Source organism: Salvelinus namaycush, chromosome 8, assembly GCF_016432855.1.
Source record: "Salvelinus namaycush isolate Seneca chromosome 8, SaNama_1.0, whole genome shotgun sequence".
NCBI classification, from domain to species: Eukaryota; Metazoa; Chordata; class Actinopteri; order Salmoniformes; family Salmonidae; genus Salvelinus; species Salvelinus namaycush.
The window spans coordinates 25,646,109-25,657,872 of NC_052314.1; the positions used below are offsets into that span (position 1 = coordinate 25,646,109).

The 11,764-nt window shown below is 43.9% G+C and overlaps 1 protein-coding gene across 1 annotated transcript; it reads right to left on the reverse strand.

Moving 5' to 3' along the window:
* Positions 1 to 1,552: 1,552 nt before the first annotated feature.
* On the reverse strand, positions 1,553 to 4,345 carry faslg (Fas ligand (TNF superfamily, member 6)). The gene is made up of 3 exons (XM_038998733.1): positions 3,995 to 4,345; positions 3,113 to 3,224; positions 1,553 to 2,307 (listed from the first exon to the last, which is right to left on the reverse strand). The coding sequence occupies exons 1-3, from the start codon at positions 4,286 to 4,288 to the stop codon at positions 1,892 to 1,894; spliced, it is 822 nt and encodes a 273-aa protein (XP_038854661.1). The 5' UTR covers positions 4,289 to 4,345; the 3' UTR covers positions 1,553 to 1,891.
* Positions 4,346 to 11,764: the final 7,419 nt, after the last annotated feature.

Sequence of the window (11,764 nt, forward strand, 5' to 3'; positions counted from 1 at the left end):
CTGCCTGCTGCCATTCCTGAGCAAGCTCTGTACTGGTGGTGCCCAGATCCAGCAGCTGAATCAACTTTAGGAGACGGTCCTGGCACTTGCTGGACATTCTTGAGCGCCCTGAAGCCTTCTTCACAACCATTGAACCGCTCTCCTTGAAGATCTTGATGATCCGATAAATGGTTGATTTAGGTGCAATCTTACTGGCAGCAATATCCTTGCCTGTGAATCCCTTTTTGTGCAAAGCAATGATGATGGCACGTGTTTCCTTGCAGGTAACCATGGTTGACAGAGGAAGAACAATAATTCCAAGCACCACCCTCCTTTTGAAGCTTCCAGTCTGTTATTCGAACACAATCAGCATGGCAGTGATCTCCAGCCTTGTCCTCGTCAACACTCACACCTGTGTTAACGAGAGAATCACTGACATGATGTCAGCTGCTCCTTTTGTGACAGGGCTGAAATGCAGTGGAATTTTTTTTGGGGGGGGATTCAGTTAATTTGCATGGCAAAGAGGGACTTTGCAATTAATTGCAATTCATCTGATTACTCTTCATAACATTCTGGAGTATATGCAAGTTGCCATCATACAAACTGAGGCAGCAGACTTTGTGAAAATTAATATTTGTGTCATTCTCAAAACTTTTGGCCACGACTGTAGACTAAATATAGGTAATTTGATGTTGAAATGTTGAAGTTGAAATGGTGCTGGAATAGTGGATGCAGCTCCTGTTTTCTTTGCGACTTGCAGTAACTCTCCGTGGATCTAAATCAATAGTTGTTAAGTGGTCCGAAAATGTCTTAAATATTAACTTGCTTGACCATGCTGTAGTTCATGTAACTGTTTGTTACATGCAATATGTTTTGTGGACTTCACCGGACAGAGGTTGCTCTCTGGTTTTATGATGTAACAAAGGTGTGGTTGAATTTATTCTGCCACTGTCTTATTGTTTCATCCTTTAGGCCTATATACAGTATCACGGTCACAAGGTGAACTAACAGGTTATAGAGCAAACAATGCAATTATCATAACATATAGGTTGTAATATGGCCTTTTTTGGCTTCCCCAGTGATTTTACCCACACACTGCTACTGAACTAAACTCTCTCTCAGTTCACACTCAGATACTGTTGCCTCTGTGTATTTTGGGCTGCGTTTACACTGGTAGTCCAATTCTCTAGCACTGATTTTGAAGTCGCAGGCAGCGCTACCTCATCAAGAGACCACAGGCAACCATGAGCCTGAAACATGTCTTTGAAGAACCCTTTTGGGTTCCATGTAGAACCCTTTCCACAGAGGGTTTTACATGGAACCCCAAATGGTTCTACCTGGAACCAAAATGGGTTTTACATGGAAACAAAAAGGGGGACAGCCAAAGAACCCTTTTGGAACCCTTTTTTCTAAGAGTGTAGCCATAATCTTAACCTTAACCTCATGTCCACAACCCGGCTCAATGCAAAATAACACATTAAAAGAACACTGATGGTCCTCCTTTTTGCAAGCACGGACACTCACGACATTCAAACAGACATCTGAAAAAGACCTCAAAAAGTCAGAACTCTTTAAAATACTTATTTATTACAATAGAACATTGTATACCCGTTGACATTATATTAAATCCCAAACATGCATATTATTTCTCTGTGTTCTAATGAACATACATTCAGACCTGCTGCTGGGATCATCAGTGTCAGATTTTTTTATCAGAATAAATACTAAATACCACTTTCCTCACCAGCATATTAGTGTTAAGGTTCTCGGATTGAAATATCAGTTGAAACCCACTGCACCTCTAACATCACAAATAAATAAATGAATGCTCATTACACTGCCATTACTGTTCTGCCAAAATATAATGGTCATTGGCTAGAAAATAGACATGAAACAGATCTCCTCCTGTTCTCTAGATCTTGTGGAGTCCAAAGAAGTTGGCATGACGAGCGTGGCTGAGCATGGCTGGATGGGAGACATTCACATACAGCCAGTCCTGCTTTTCAAGCTTCAGTGTGGATCCCAGGTAACTCCCCGAGGTCCAGACATGCCCATGAGAGCCCAGGTTGCAGTAGCCCTCCCTGTGCCCCTCCATTAGGGTGAGAGACTTGCGATTCCCTGGCCTTTTTACAAACACAGAGTGAACCAAGGCATCTGTAGGGGTGCAGTGATTGGCTTCAAACTGCACCCGGGAGTAGATGTGGTAGAGCCCAGTCTCGTTGACTTGCAGACCGCCATCCCGATAGACCACGCCCCCCTCTGTGAAGGCCCGCCCCATCTTTGGCTCCCAACGCAAGGTATTCTGTGAAACATGCGTCTCAATCCGACCTGAGGGAGACAAAGGGAGACAGCAGGGAGAATGGCGTTAGAGATGACACTCCACTGGGCCTACATCAGGAGTGCATGCTTAATTCAATTAATCAAGGTCCTGATGAGCAGCTGATTACTAGAAGCAGGTATGTTAGAGCAGAGCTGGAGCAAAAGCCTACACACCAAAACAAAGTAATTAAACTTTTGATTTGAACTGCACTCAGCCAGAGCCGGCACTAGCCATTTGGGAGCCCTAAGCAACATTTTGATGGTGGAGAGAAAATAAGTTTTAGAGTTACTTCAATTATACACATTTTGCCATGTGGTGGAGATTTTGCAGTTTCATAACTTATTTAATTTAGCCATGGGGCGGAGAGACAATTTTGCAGTTTTACAGCCAATTTCCTGCAATTCTACTCATTTTGCCATAGGGTGGAGATATTTTTTAAAATCATGTTAATATGATATCTGAGTGAGAGTGACTAACAAAATCAATGGGGGCCCCCTAGAGGTCAGGGCCCCTGGGCATGTGCCCTTCGTGCCTGGTCGGTAATCCGATCATGATAGCTGGCTAGACCAACTTACCAACAAATAAAACATTTGCTGACATGGGCTAATTTAGTGACTGACATAAAATAAAAACTGCTGATGCAAAACCAAATTTAGATATTGCACCTTGTGTATTCTACTATTCTAACTCAGAACTGTAATTTGAGACGGACATTTTTATTTATTTTTGGTCGGTGGCCCCCTATTGGCCGCAGGGCCCTGAGCGGTCACTTCTGTCGCTTAGTGGCTAGGGCCGGCTCTGCCCCCAGCTTACCTATAACATGTGCTGCAGGTCTGCCGGCTGTCTTCCCTCTGTTTGGATTGATCTCTGGAAGGTCACCCACTAGCTTCTCAGGCCCACGACCATCGATCTCTATGTTCATTTCCTGTGAAAAAAGAAGAGATAAATCTCATTGCCACTTCACATTAGCACACACACACAAGGTTTTTCGCATCAATATAAAATATCCACATCACAGATGTTACATGACATTTTGTGGTTAAGGGTGATCAATATAAATGTAGTGCTAAGATACACTGAACATCAGCTCTTCTCTGAACATATATTTTGAGTCAAGGATTTCCTGTAGCACCGCTGGACTTGTGACCACAACTCTGAACAGATTCCGGTCTGGGCTGACGTTTTTAAATGTCACTGCTACTTAATAGTCTGAGATGCAGAGGCAGCAAGAAAACTTGCACAAAAGTTAAAGCCTGTTTTGCCTATTTTCCATCAACACTTTACCTCTGTCTGTCCCCTACCCCTCACCAGTCTCCCACTCCTTTTCCAGTGGTCACAATAATCATCAAGGTGATAATTAAATGGTAGGATGCATATTTTTTTCAGTTCAGTTTTTTCTTGTTGCTACGATATTGAATTGTGTTACTATATGTCTCTGTTTTTCTCATCAGTAAGTTAAGATGTTTTAGCCAACAACAAAAACAATGAAAGGCAACGAGATACTAAATATGAACTACCACAAATTCCTCAATGCGTCTATTTCATTGATGGTTTTGGCAGAGGAAAGATGCTGACATCATACAGAAAGTACATTATGAGACAGAAAAGTAACAAAATACAGAGACCCTTTGATACAAATAGAAATCAGAGAGCAGACTTGCTCCAGGAGAACCCCACCCAAACACACACCCTCACCTGTTGTATCCCATCGAGTTGAGTCTGTAGTTTGAATATCTGGTAGGCACCCAGTCCCAATGCTCCAAACACCAGCAGCAGCAGAAACAGCAGAGCCATAGCCAGGCTCCAGGAGCCAACCCCCCTGCAGCCTCTGACCCTGCCCCGCTCCATCACTCTCTCGTGGGCAGGAGGGAAGGACCAGCAGGGCAGCATGCCTGGAGGTTGGACCGACGGCTGTGGAGACGGCTGTGGACCTCTACCACTGTCCACTAGAAACACCTGGGGGTAAGGATAGCCCTGTGTACCGCTCATGGTGCAAAGTGTGTGAGAGAGGAGCGTGAGTGTGTGTGTCGCCTCTGTGTGCAGGAGGTGTGTGCTTCTATCTGAGCATCTCAGTCTTATAAAAACTTGGGTGACTGGAACCCACAGCTTCCACCCACACACACTGGGTAGGTCTGTGACAAGCTCACACCACCTCTCACTCACGCTCTCCATCCACTCCTCTGTCAAAAGGAAACTTAGCCAGGTGACTGGTGCTGTTGCAGGACAAGTAGATAATAATGAGCTCATAGTAGAGAAACTAATTTACACTTTCACACACACTTTCATACATGCATGCACGTACGCTCAAATGCACACAGACTTGGAAAATGGAAGTAAAAAATGCACTGATAGTTTACTACAGTGTCATTAAAAACTTTGTGAAAACATTTATTTAATCTGCTCTCCAAACCATTGCACACCTTTATCTCTCTGTCTCTCCTTAGTGGGGTTTTTGCACATACAGTGGGGAGAACAAGTATTTGATACACTGCCGATTTTGCAGGTTTTCCTACTTACAAAGCATGTAGAGGTCTGTAATTTTTATCATAGGTACACTTCAACTGTGAGAGACGGAATCTAAAACAAAAATCCAGAAAATGACATTGTATGATTTTTAAGTAATTCCTTTGCATTTTATTGCATGACATAAGTATTTGATCACCTACCAACCAGTAAGAATTCCGGCTCTCACAGACCTGTTAGTTTTTCTTTAAGAAGCCCTCCTGTTCTCCACTCATTAGCTGTATTAACTGCACCTGTTTGAACTCGTTACCTGTATAAATGACACCTGTCCACACACTCAATCAAACAGACTCCAACCTCTCCACAATGGCCAAGACCAGAGAGCTGTGTAAGGACAGCAGGGCTAAAATTGTAGACCTGCACAAGGCTGGGATGGGCTACAGGACAATAGGCAAGCAGCTTGGTGAGAAGGCAAGAACTGTTGGCGCAATTATTAGAAAATGGAAAAAAGTTCAAGATGACGGTCAATCACCCTCGGTCTGGGGCTCTATGCAAGATCTTACCTCGTGGGGCATCAATGATCATGAGGAAGGTGAGGGATCAGCCCAGAACTACACGACAGGACCTGGTCAATGACCTGAAGAGAGCTGGTACCACAGTCTCAAAGAAAACCATTAGTAACACACTACGCCGTCATGGATTAAAATCCTGCAGTGTACGCAAGGTCCCCCTGCTCAAGCCAGCGCATGTCCAGGCCCGTCTGAAGTTTGCCAATGACCATCTGGATGATCCAGAGGAGGAATGGGAGAAGGTCATGTGGTCTGATGAGACAAAAATAGAGCTTTTTGGTCTAAACTCCACTCGCCGTGTTTGGAGGAAGAAGAAGGATGAGTACAACCCCAAGAACACCATCCCAACCGTGAAGCATGGAGGTGGAAACATCATTCTTTGGGGATGCTTTTCTGCAAAGGGGACAGGACGACTGCACCGTATTGAGGGGAGGATGGATGGGGCCATGTATCGCAAGATCTTGGCCAGCAACCTGCTTCCCTCAGTAAGAGCATTGAAGATGGGTCGTGGCTGGGCCTTCCAGCATGACAACGACCCGAAACACACAGCCAGGGCAACTAAGGAGTGGCTCCTTAAGAAGCATCTCAAGGTCCTGGAGTGGCCTAGCCAGTCTCCAGACCTGAACCCAATAGAAAATCTTTGGAGGGAGCTGAAAGTCCGTATTGCCCAGCGACAGCCCCGAAACCTGAAGGATCTGGAGAAGGTCTGTATGGAGGAGTGGGCCAAAATCCCTGCTGCAGTGTGTGCAAACCTGGTCAAGAACTACAGGAAACGTATGATCTCTGTAATTGCAAACAAAGGTTTCTGTACCAAATATTAAGTTCTGCTTCTCTGATGTATCAAATACTTATGTCATGCAATAAAATGCTAATTAATTACTTAAAAATCATACAATGGGATTTTATGGATTTTTGTTTTAGATTCCGTCTCTCACAGTTGAAGTGTACCTATGATAAAAATGACAGACCTCTACATGATTTGTAAGTAGGAAAACCTGCAAAATCGGCAGTGTATCAAATACTTGTTCTCCCCACTGTACATGGTCCCTGACAAATAAACCAAAACATGAACAAGTGGGGTGTTTAGCTGACCCCCCTTCTAACCACCTTGTTCATCTCAGCGTGGGGCCAGACGAAGAGGACAACCTAGAAAGACTACTTGAGAAAGCCCCTCACATGTACTCACAGCCCTACCCAATTGCCACAGAACTACTTCTGGCGTATGAGGAACGTTTGAGTGACATGCAAGTCTGACTGTCAGTTCTGGAAATGGTTAACCTTACAGTACCTTGAAATGATGATGGCATGCCTCCACAGCAATCTTCATGGAGGCAACAGTGAATGCTTTTGTAGAGAGTAGGGGGATTGCTGCTTTTGCCACCTGTATAATTAAAATAAAAAGTCACAGAGAGAATTGTGTATGTATGTATATTTATATTTGTAAACAGTTATGCAGCAGAAAATGATTGTTTCAGAAGCAAACACACACTTCTCAGTGGGAAGTAGAAACTGCCACATGAAAAAGCTTAGAGCCACTGAGCCTGCTTTCATCAGGAGTCTGCTGCTCTTTGAGAGAACCGAGAACGGTATGGTGTGTGTGTGGTCTAACCAAGAGAAGGAAGACATCATCACATCGACTCAGAACCCCCCAACCCCCTAACATTTGCTCACCTGGGTTTACAGGAAAGTGACACTCTGACACAAAATGTAATACTTTCAGTCATTTCTATTCATGGTATTTTACCCGTTCCACTACTTTGCACATTTGTTTGTAAGTATTAGGGCGTGATCCTCTGCCCTGGCGTTGTTGACGCATGTCAAATCTTAAAATGACTTGATAGGTATTTTAAGTATCAACTAACCACATCATATGTAATAGCAATCTGTCAGTCGATGACACGGTCAAAGACGTGGCACGCAACCATTGGTTGATGCATGCAACGTCTGATTAGGGGAACGCAATCTTAGATTTAAGCAATAAGGCCCGAGGGGGTGAGGTATATGGCCAATATACCACGGCTAAGGGCTGTTCTTAAGCACGACGCAATATATCACAAACCGCCGAAGTGCCTTATTGCTATTATAAACTGGTTACCAACGTAATTAGAACAGTAAAAATAAATGTTTAGTCATACCCGTGGTATATGGTCTGATATACCACGGCTGTCAGTCAGTCAGCATTCAGGGCTTGAACCACCCAGTATATACATCACAATTGACCCTTTGCTAAGCCTCGCCCCGGAATTTTGGGCAACCAATCGCAACACTTCAATGGATTGCAACTGTCGTCGAGTCCGACACCAAAGGTGGTGGTAAATGAAGTTAGTTCACTCAGGCCGTTTATCAATGCACCACTGCGACCTGTATGCTCTCGTGGGCTGGCCCTCGCTTCATATTCGTCGCCAAACCCACTGGCTCCAGGTCATCTATAAGTCTTTGCTAGGTAAAGCCCCGCCTTATCTCAGCTCACTGGTCACCATAGCAGCACCCACGCGTAGCACGTGCTCCAGCAGGTATATTTCACTGGTCACCCCCAAAGCTAATTCCTCCTTTGGCCGCCTTTCCTTCCAGTTCTCTGCTGCCAATGACTGGAACGAACTGCAAAAATCACTGAAGCTGGAGGCTCATATCTCCCTCACTAACTTTAAGCACCAGCTGTCAGAGCAGCTCACAGATCACTGCAGCTGTACATAGCCCATCTGTAAATAGCCCATCCAACTACCTCATCCCCATACTGTTATTTATTTTATTTATTTTGCTCCTTTGCACCCCAGTATCTCTACTTGCACACTCATCTTCTGCACATCTATCACTCCAGTGTTTAATTGCTATATTGTAATTATTTCGTCACTATGGCCTATTTATTGCCTTACCTCCCTAATCTTACTTCATTTGCACACACTGTATATAGACTTTTTTCTACTGTATTATTGACTGTATGTTTGTTTATTCCATGTGTAACTTGTTGTTTGTGTTGCACTGCTTTGCTTTATCTTGGACAGGTCGCAGTTGTAAATGAGAACTTGTTCTCAATGAGCCTACCTGGTTAAATAAAGGTGAGAAAAAAAAAAGTAAATACATTTTTTCAATAAATGTAAGTTCCAGTCTACTTTTTTGGGTGTGTCTCCCTTACCAATGCAATTGCAGCTGGGTCTGGTCTACTTAGTTCATTGACTTTCATTGAACCAGAATAAAACAGCAAGTGGGGTGTCTCGCTTCCTCTTCCATCTCTGTCCGACTCCTCGGACAAACTCATGTATGAAATGCATGAAGGCCAGTGAGGGCGGTGGGAAAAAACGTTTTCTTCAAAAAATAAATGGTTTAAATGTCTAAGTAATTGAACAGTGCTCCAGGAGTACTTGTGATGAAATGTATAACCTGTTTTTTTAAATCCGAATTTATACTTTTGTTACATTGCTTGCTAGCCAGCAGTTCCGACCCGCTTGCTTACAGCTGCACTACGGTCGAACAGGCTTCCATGGTAGATTAAGACAGCTTTTCCCAAGAATCAAAACATGCACCCGAGAGAGCCCCAGGAGCGAGTTTGGGAAACCCTGGATTAAGATACAGCAGCGCCGGCGTGACATATGGCTCAGAAAACGTACCTCAATCCAGGGATGAGAAATGCGTTGTACTCCAAATTGTCCCATTATCCCAACTGTTACACCGAGAAGTCGTTCAATCTTCTCGGTGTAACAGTTGGGATATTGTGACAACTCGGAGTACAACGTATTTTTCATCCCTGGATTGAGGTAATATAACTTGTTTTCTCAAAATGTATGTTAGCTTAGCTAAATTGGCTATAGAGAGCAATAGTAATGGCGTCTTTTTGTAGGCACTAACTCCGCCATGGTTCGTTGGACAAAGCCTGTTGGAAAATGAATGTCGTTTTTGTAGGGTTTTTGGATAAACGCCGTAAATAAGGTCTGTGGTAAACACAGGCTTATGAGATCTCATACATTTTGTTTTATGAGATAATCTTCATTAGCTAACAACACTTTTTGTGAATTCTGAAGCATTTATGTAATAAAAAAGCACATTAAAGGCTTCATAATTCATATAGGTCATGGATCGGACCCTTTTTTTCAATTTTCGCCTAAAACGACATACCCAAATCTAACTGCCTGTAGCTCAGGACCTGAAGCAAGGATATGCATATTCTTGATACCATTTGAAAGGAAACACTTTGAAGTTTGTGGAAATGTGAAATTAATGTAGAAGAATATTTTTATTTTTTATTTTATTTCACCTTTATTTAACCAGGTATGGCAAGTTGAGAACAACAACACAGAGTTACACATGGAGTAAAACAAACATACAGTCAATAATACAGTAGAAAAATAAGTCTATATACAATGTGAGCAAATGAGGTGAGATAAGGGAGGTAAAGGCAAAAAAAGGCCATGGTGGCGAAGTAAATACAATATAGCAAGTAAAACACTGGAATGGTAGATTTGCAGTGGAAGAATGTGCAAAGTAGAGATAGAAATAATGGGGTGCAAAGGAGCAAAATAAATAAATAAATAAATACAGTAGGGGGAGAGGTAGTTGTTTGGGCTAAATTATAGATGGGCTATTTACAGGTGCAGTAATCTGTGAGCTGCTCTGACAACTGGTGCTTAAAGCTAGTGAGGGAGATAAGTGTTTCCAGTTTCAGAGATTTTTGTAGTTCGTTCCAGTCATTGGCAGCAGAGAACTGGAAGGAGAGGCGGCCAAAGGAAGACTTGGTTTTGGGGGTGACCAGAGAGATATACCTGCTGGAGCGCGTGCTACAGGTGGGTGCTGCTATGGTGACCAGCGAGCTGAGATAAGGGGGGACTTTCCCTAGCAGGGTCTTGTAGATGACCTGGAGCCAGTGGGTTTGGCGACGAGTATGAAGCAAGGGCCAGCCAACGAGAGCGTACAGGTCGCAGTGGTGGGTAGTATATGGGGCTTTGGTGACAAAACGGATGACACTGTGATAGACTGCATCCAATTTATTGAGTAGGGTATTGGAGGCTATTTTGTAAATGACATTGCCGAAGTCGAGGATCAGTAGGATGGTCAGTTTTACAAGGGTATGTTTGGCAGCATGAGTGAAGGATGCTTTGTTTGCGAAATAGGAAGCCAATTCTAGATTTAACTTTGGATTGGAGATGTTTGATGTGAGTCTGGAAGGAGAAATTACAGTCTAACCAGACACCTAGGTATTTGTAGTTGTCCACATATTCTAAGTCAGAACCGTCCAGAGTAGTGATGTTGGACGGGCGGGCAGGTGCAGGCAGCGATCGTTTGAAGAGCATGCATTTAGTTTTACTTGTATTTAAGAGCAATTGGAGGCCACGGAAGGAGAGTTGTATGGCATTGAAGCTCGTCTGGAGGGTTGTTAACACAGTGTCCAAAGAAGGGCCAGAAGTATACAGAATGGTGTCGTCTGCGTAGAGGTGGATCGGAGACTCACCAGCAGCAAGAGCGACATCATTGATGTATACAGAGAAGAGAGTCGGTCCAAGAATTGAACCCTGTGGCACCCCCATAGAGACTGCCAGAGGCCCGGACAACAGGCCCTCCGATTTGACACACTGAAATCTATCAGAGAAGTAGTTGGTGAACCAGGCGAGGCAATCATTTGAGAAACCAAGGCTATCGAGTCTGCCGATGAGGATGTGGTGATTGACAGAGTCGAAAGCCTTGGCCAGGTCAATGAATACGGCTGCACAGTATTGTTTCTTATCGATGGCGGTTAAGATATCGTTTAGGACCTTGAGCGTCGCTGAGGTGCACCCATGACCAGCTCTGAAACCAGATTGCATAGCAGAGAAGGTATGGTGGGATTCGAAATGGTTGGTAATCTGTTTGTTGACTTGGCTTTCGAAGACCTTAGAAAGGCAGGGTAGGATAGATATAGGTCTGTAGCAGTTTGGGTCAAGAGTGTCCCCCCCCCTTTGAAGAGGGGGATGACCACAGCTGCTTTCCAATCTTTGGGAATCTCAGACGACACGAAAGAGAGGTTGAACAGGCTAGTAATAGGGGTTGCAACAATTTCGGCAGATCATTTTAGAAAGAAAGGGTCCAGATTGTCTAGCCCGGCTGATTTGTAGGGGTCCAGATTTTGCTGCTCTTTCAGAACATCAGCTGACTGGATTTGGGATAAGGAGAAATGGGTAAGGCTTGGGCGAGTTGCAGTGCTGTTGACCGGAGTAGGGGTAGCCAGGTGGAAAGCATGGCCAGCCGTAGCAAAATGCTTATTGTAATTCTCAATTATAGTGGATTTATCGGTGGTGACAGTGTTTCCTATCCTCAGTGCAGTGGGCAGCTGGGAGGAGGTGTTCTTATTCTCCATGGACTTTACAGTGTCCCAGAACTTTTTTGAGTTTGTGTTGCAGGAAGCAAATTTCTGCTTGAAAAAGCTAGCCTTGGCTTTTCTAACTGCCTGTGTATATTGGTTTCTAGC

What these genes read in the sequence shown, in the direction of transcription:
- faslg (XM_038998733.1), bottom strand. Translation starts at nt 4,288, where the DNA reads ATGAGCGGTACACAGGGCTATCCTTACCCCCAGGTGTTTCTAGTGGAC. An exon ending in AACTCGATGGGATACAACAG is followed by an intron (nt 3,225 to 3,994) that starts GTGAGGGTGTGT and finishes CTTTTTTCACAG; the next exon opens with GAAATGAACATAGAGATCGA. An exon ending in ACCTGCAGCACATGTTATAG is followed by an intron (nt 2,308 to 3,112) that starts GTAAGCTGGGGG and finishes TGTCTCCCTCAG; the next exon opens with GTCGGATTGAGACGCATGTT.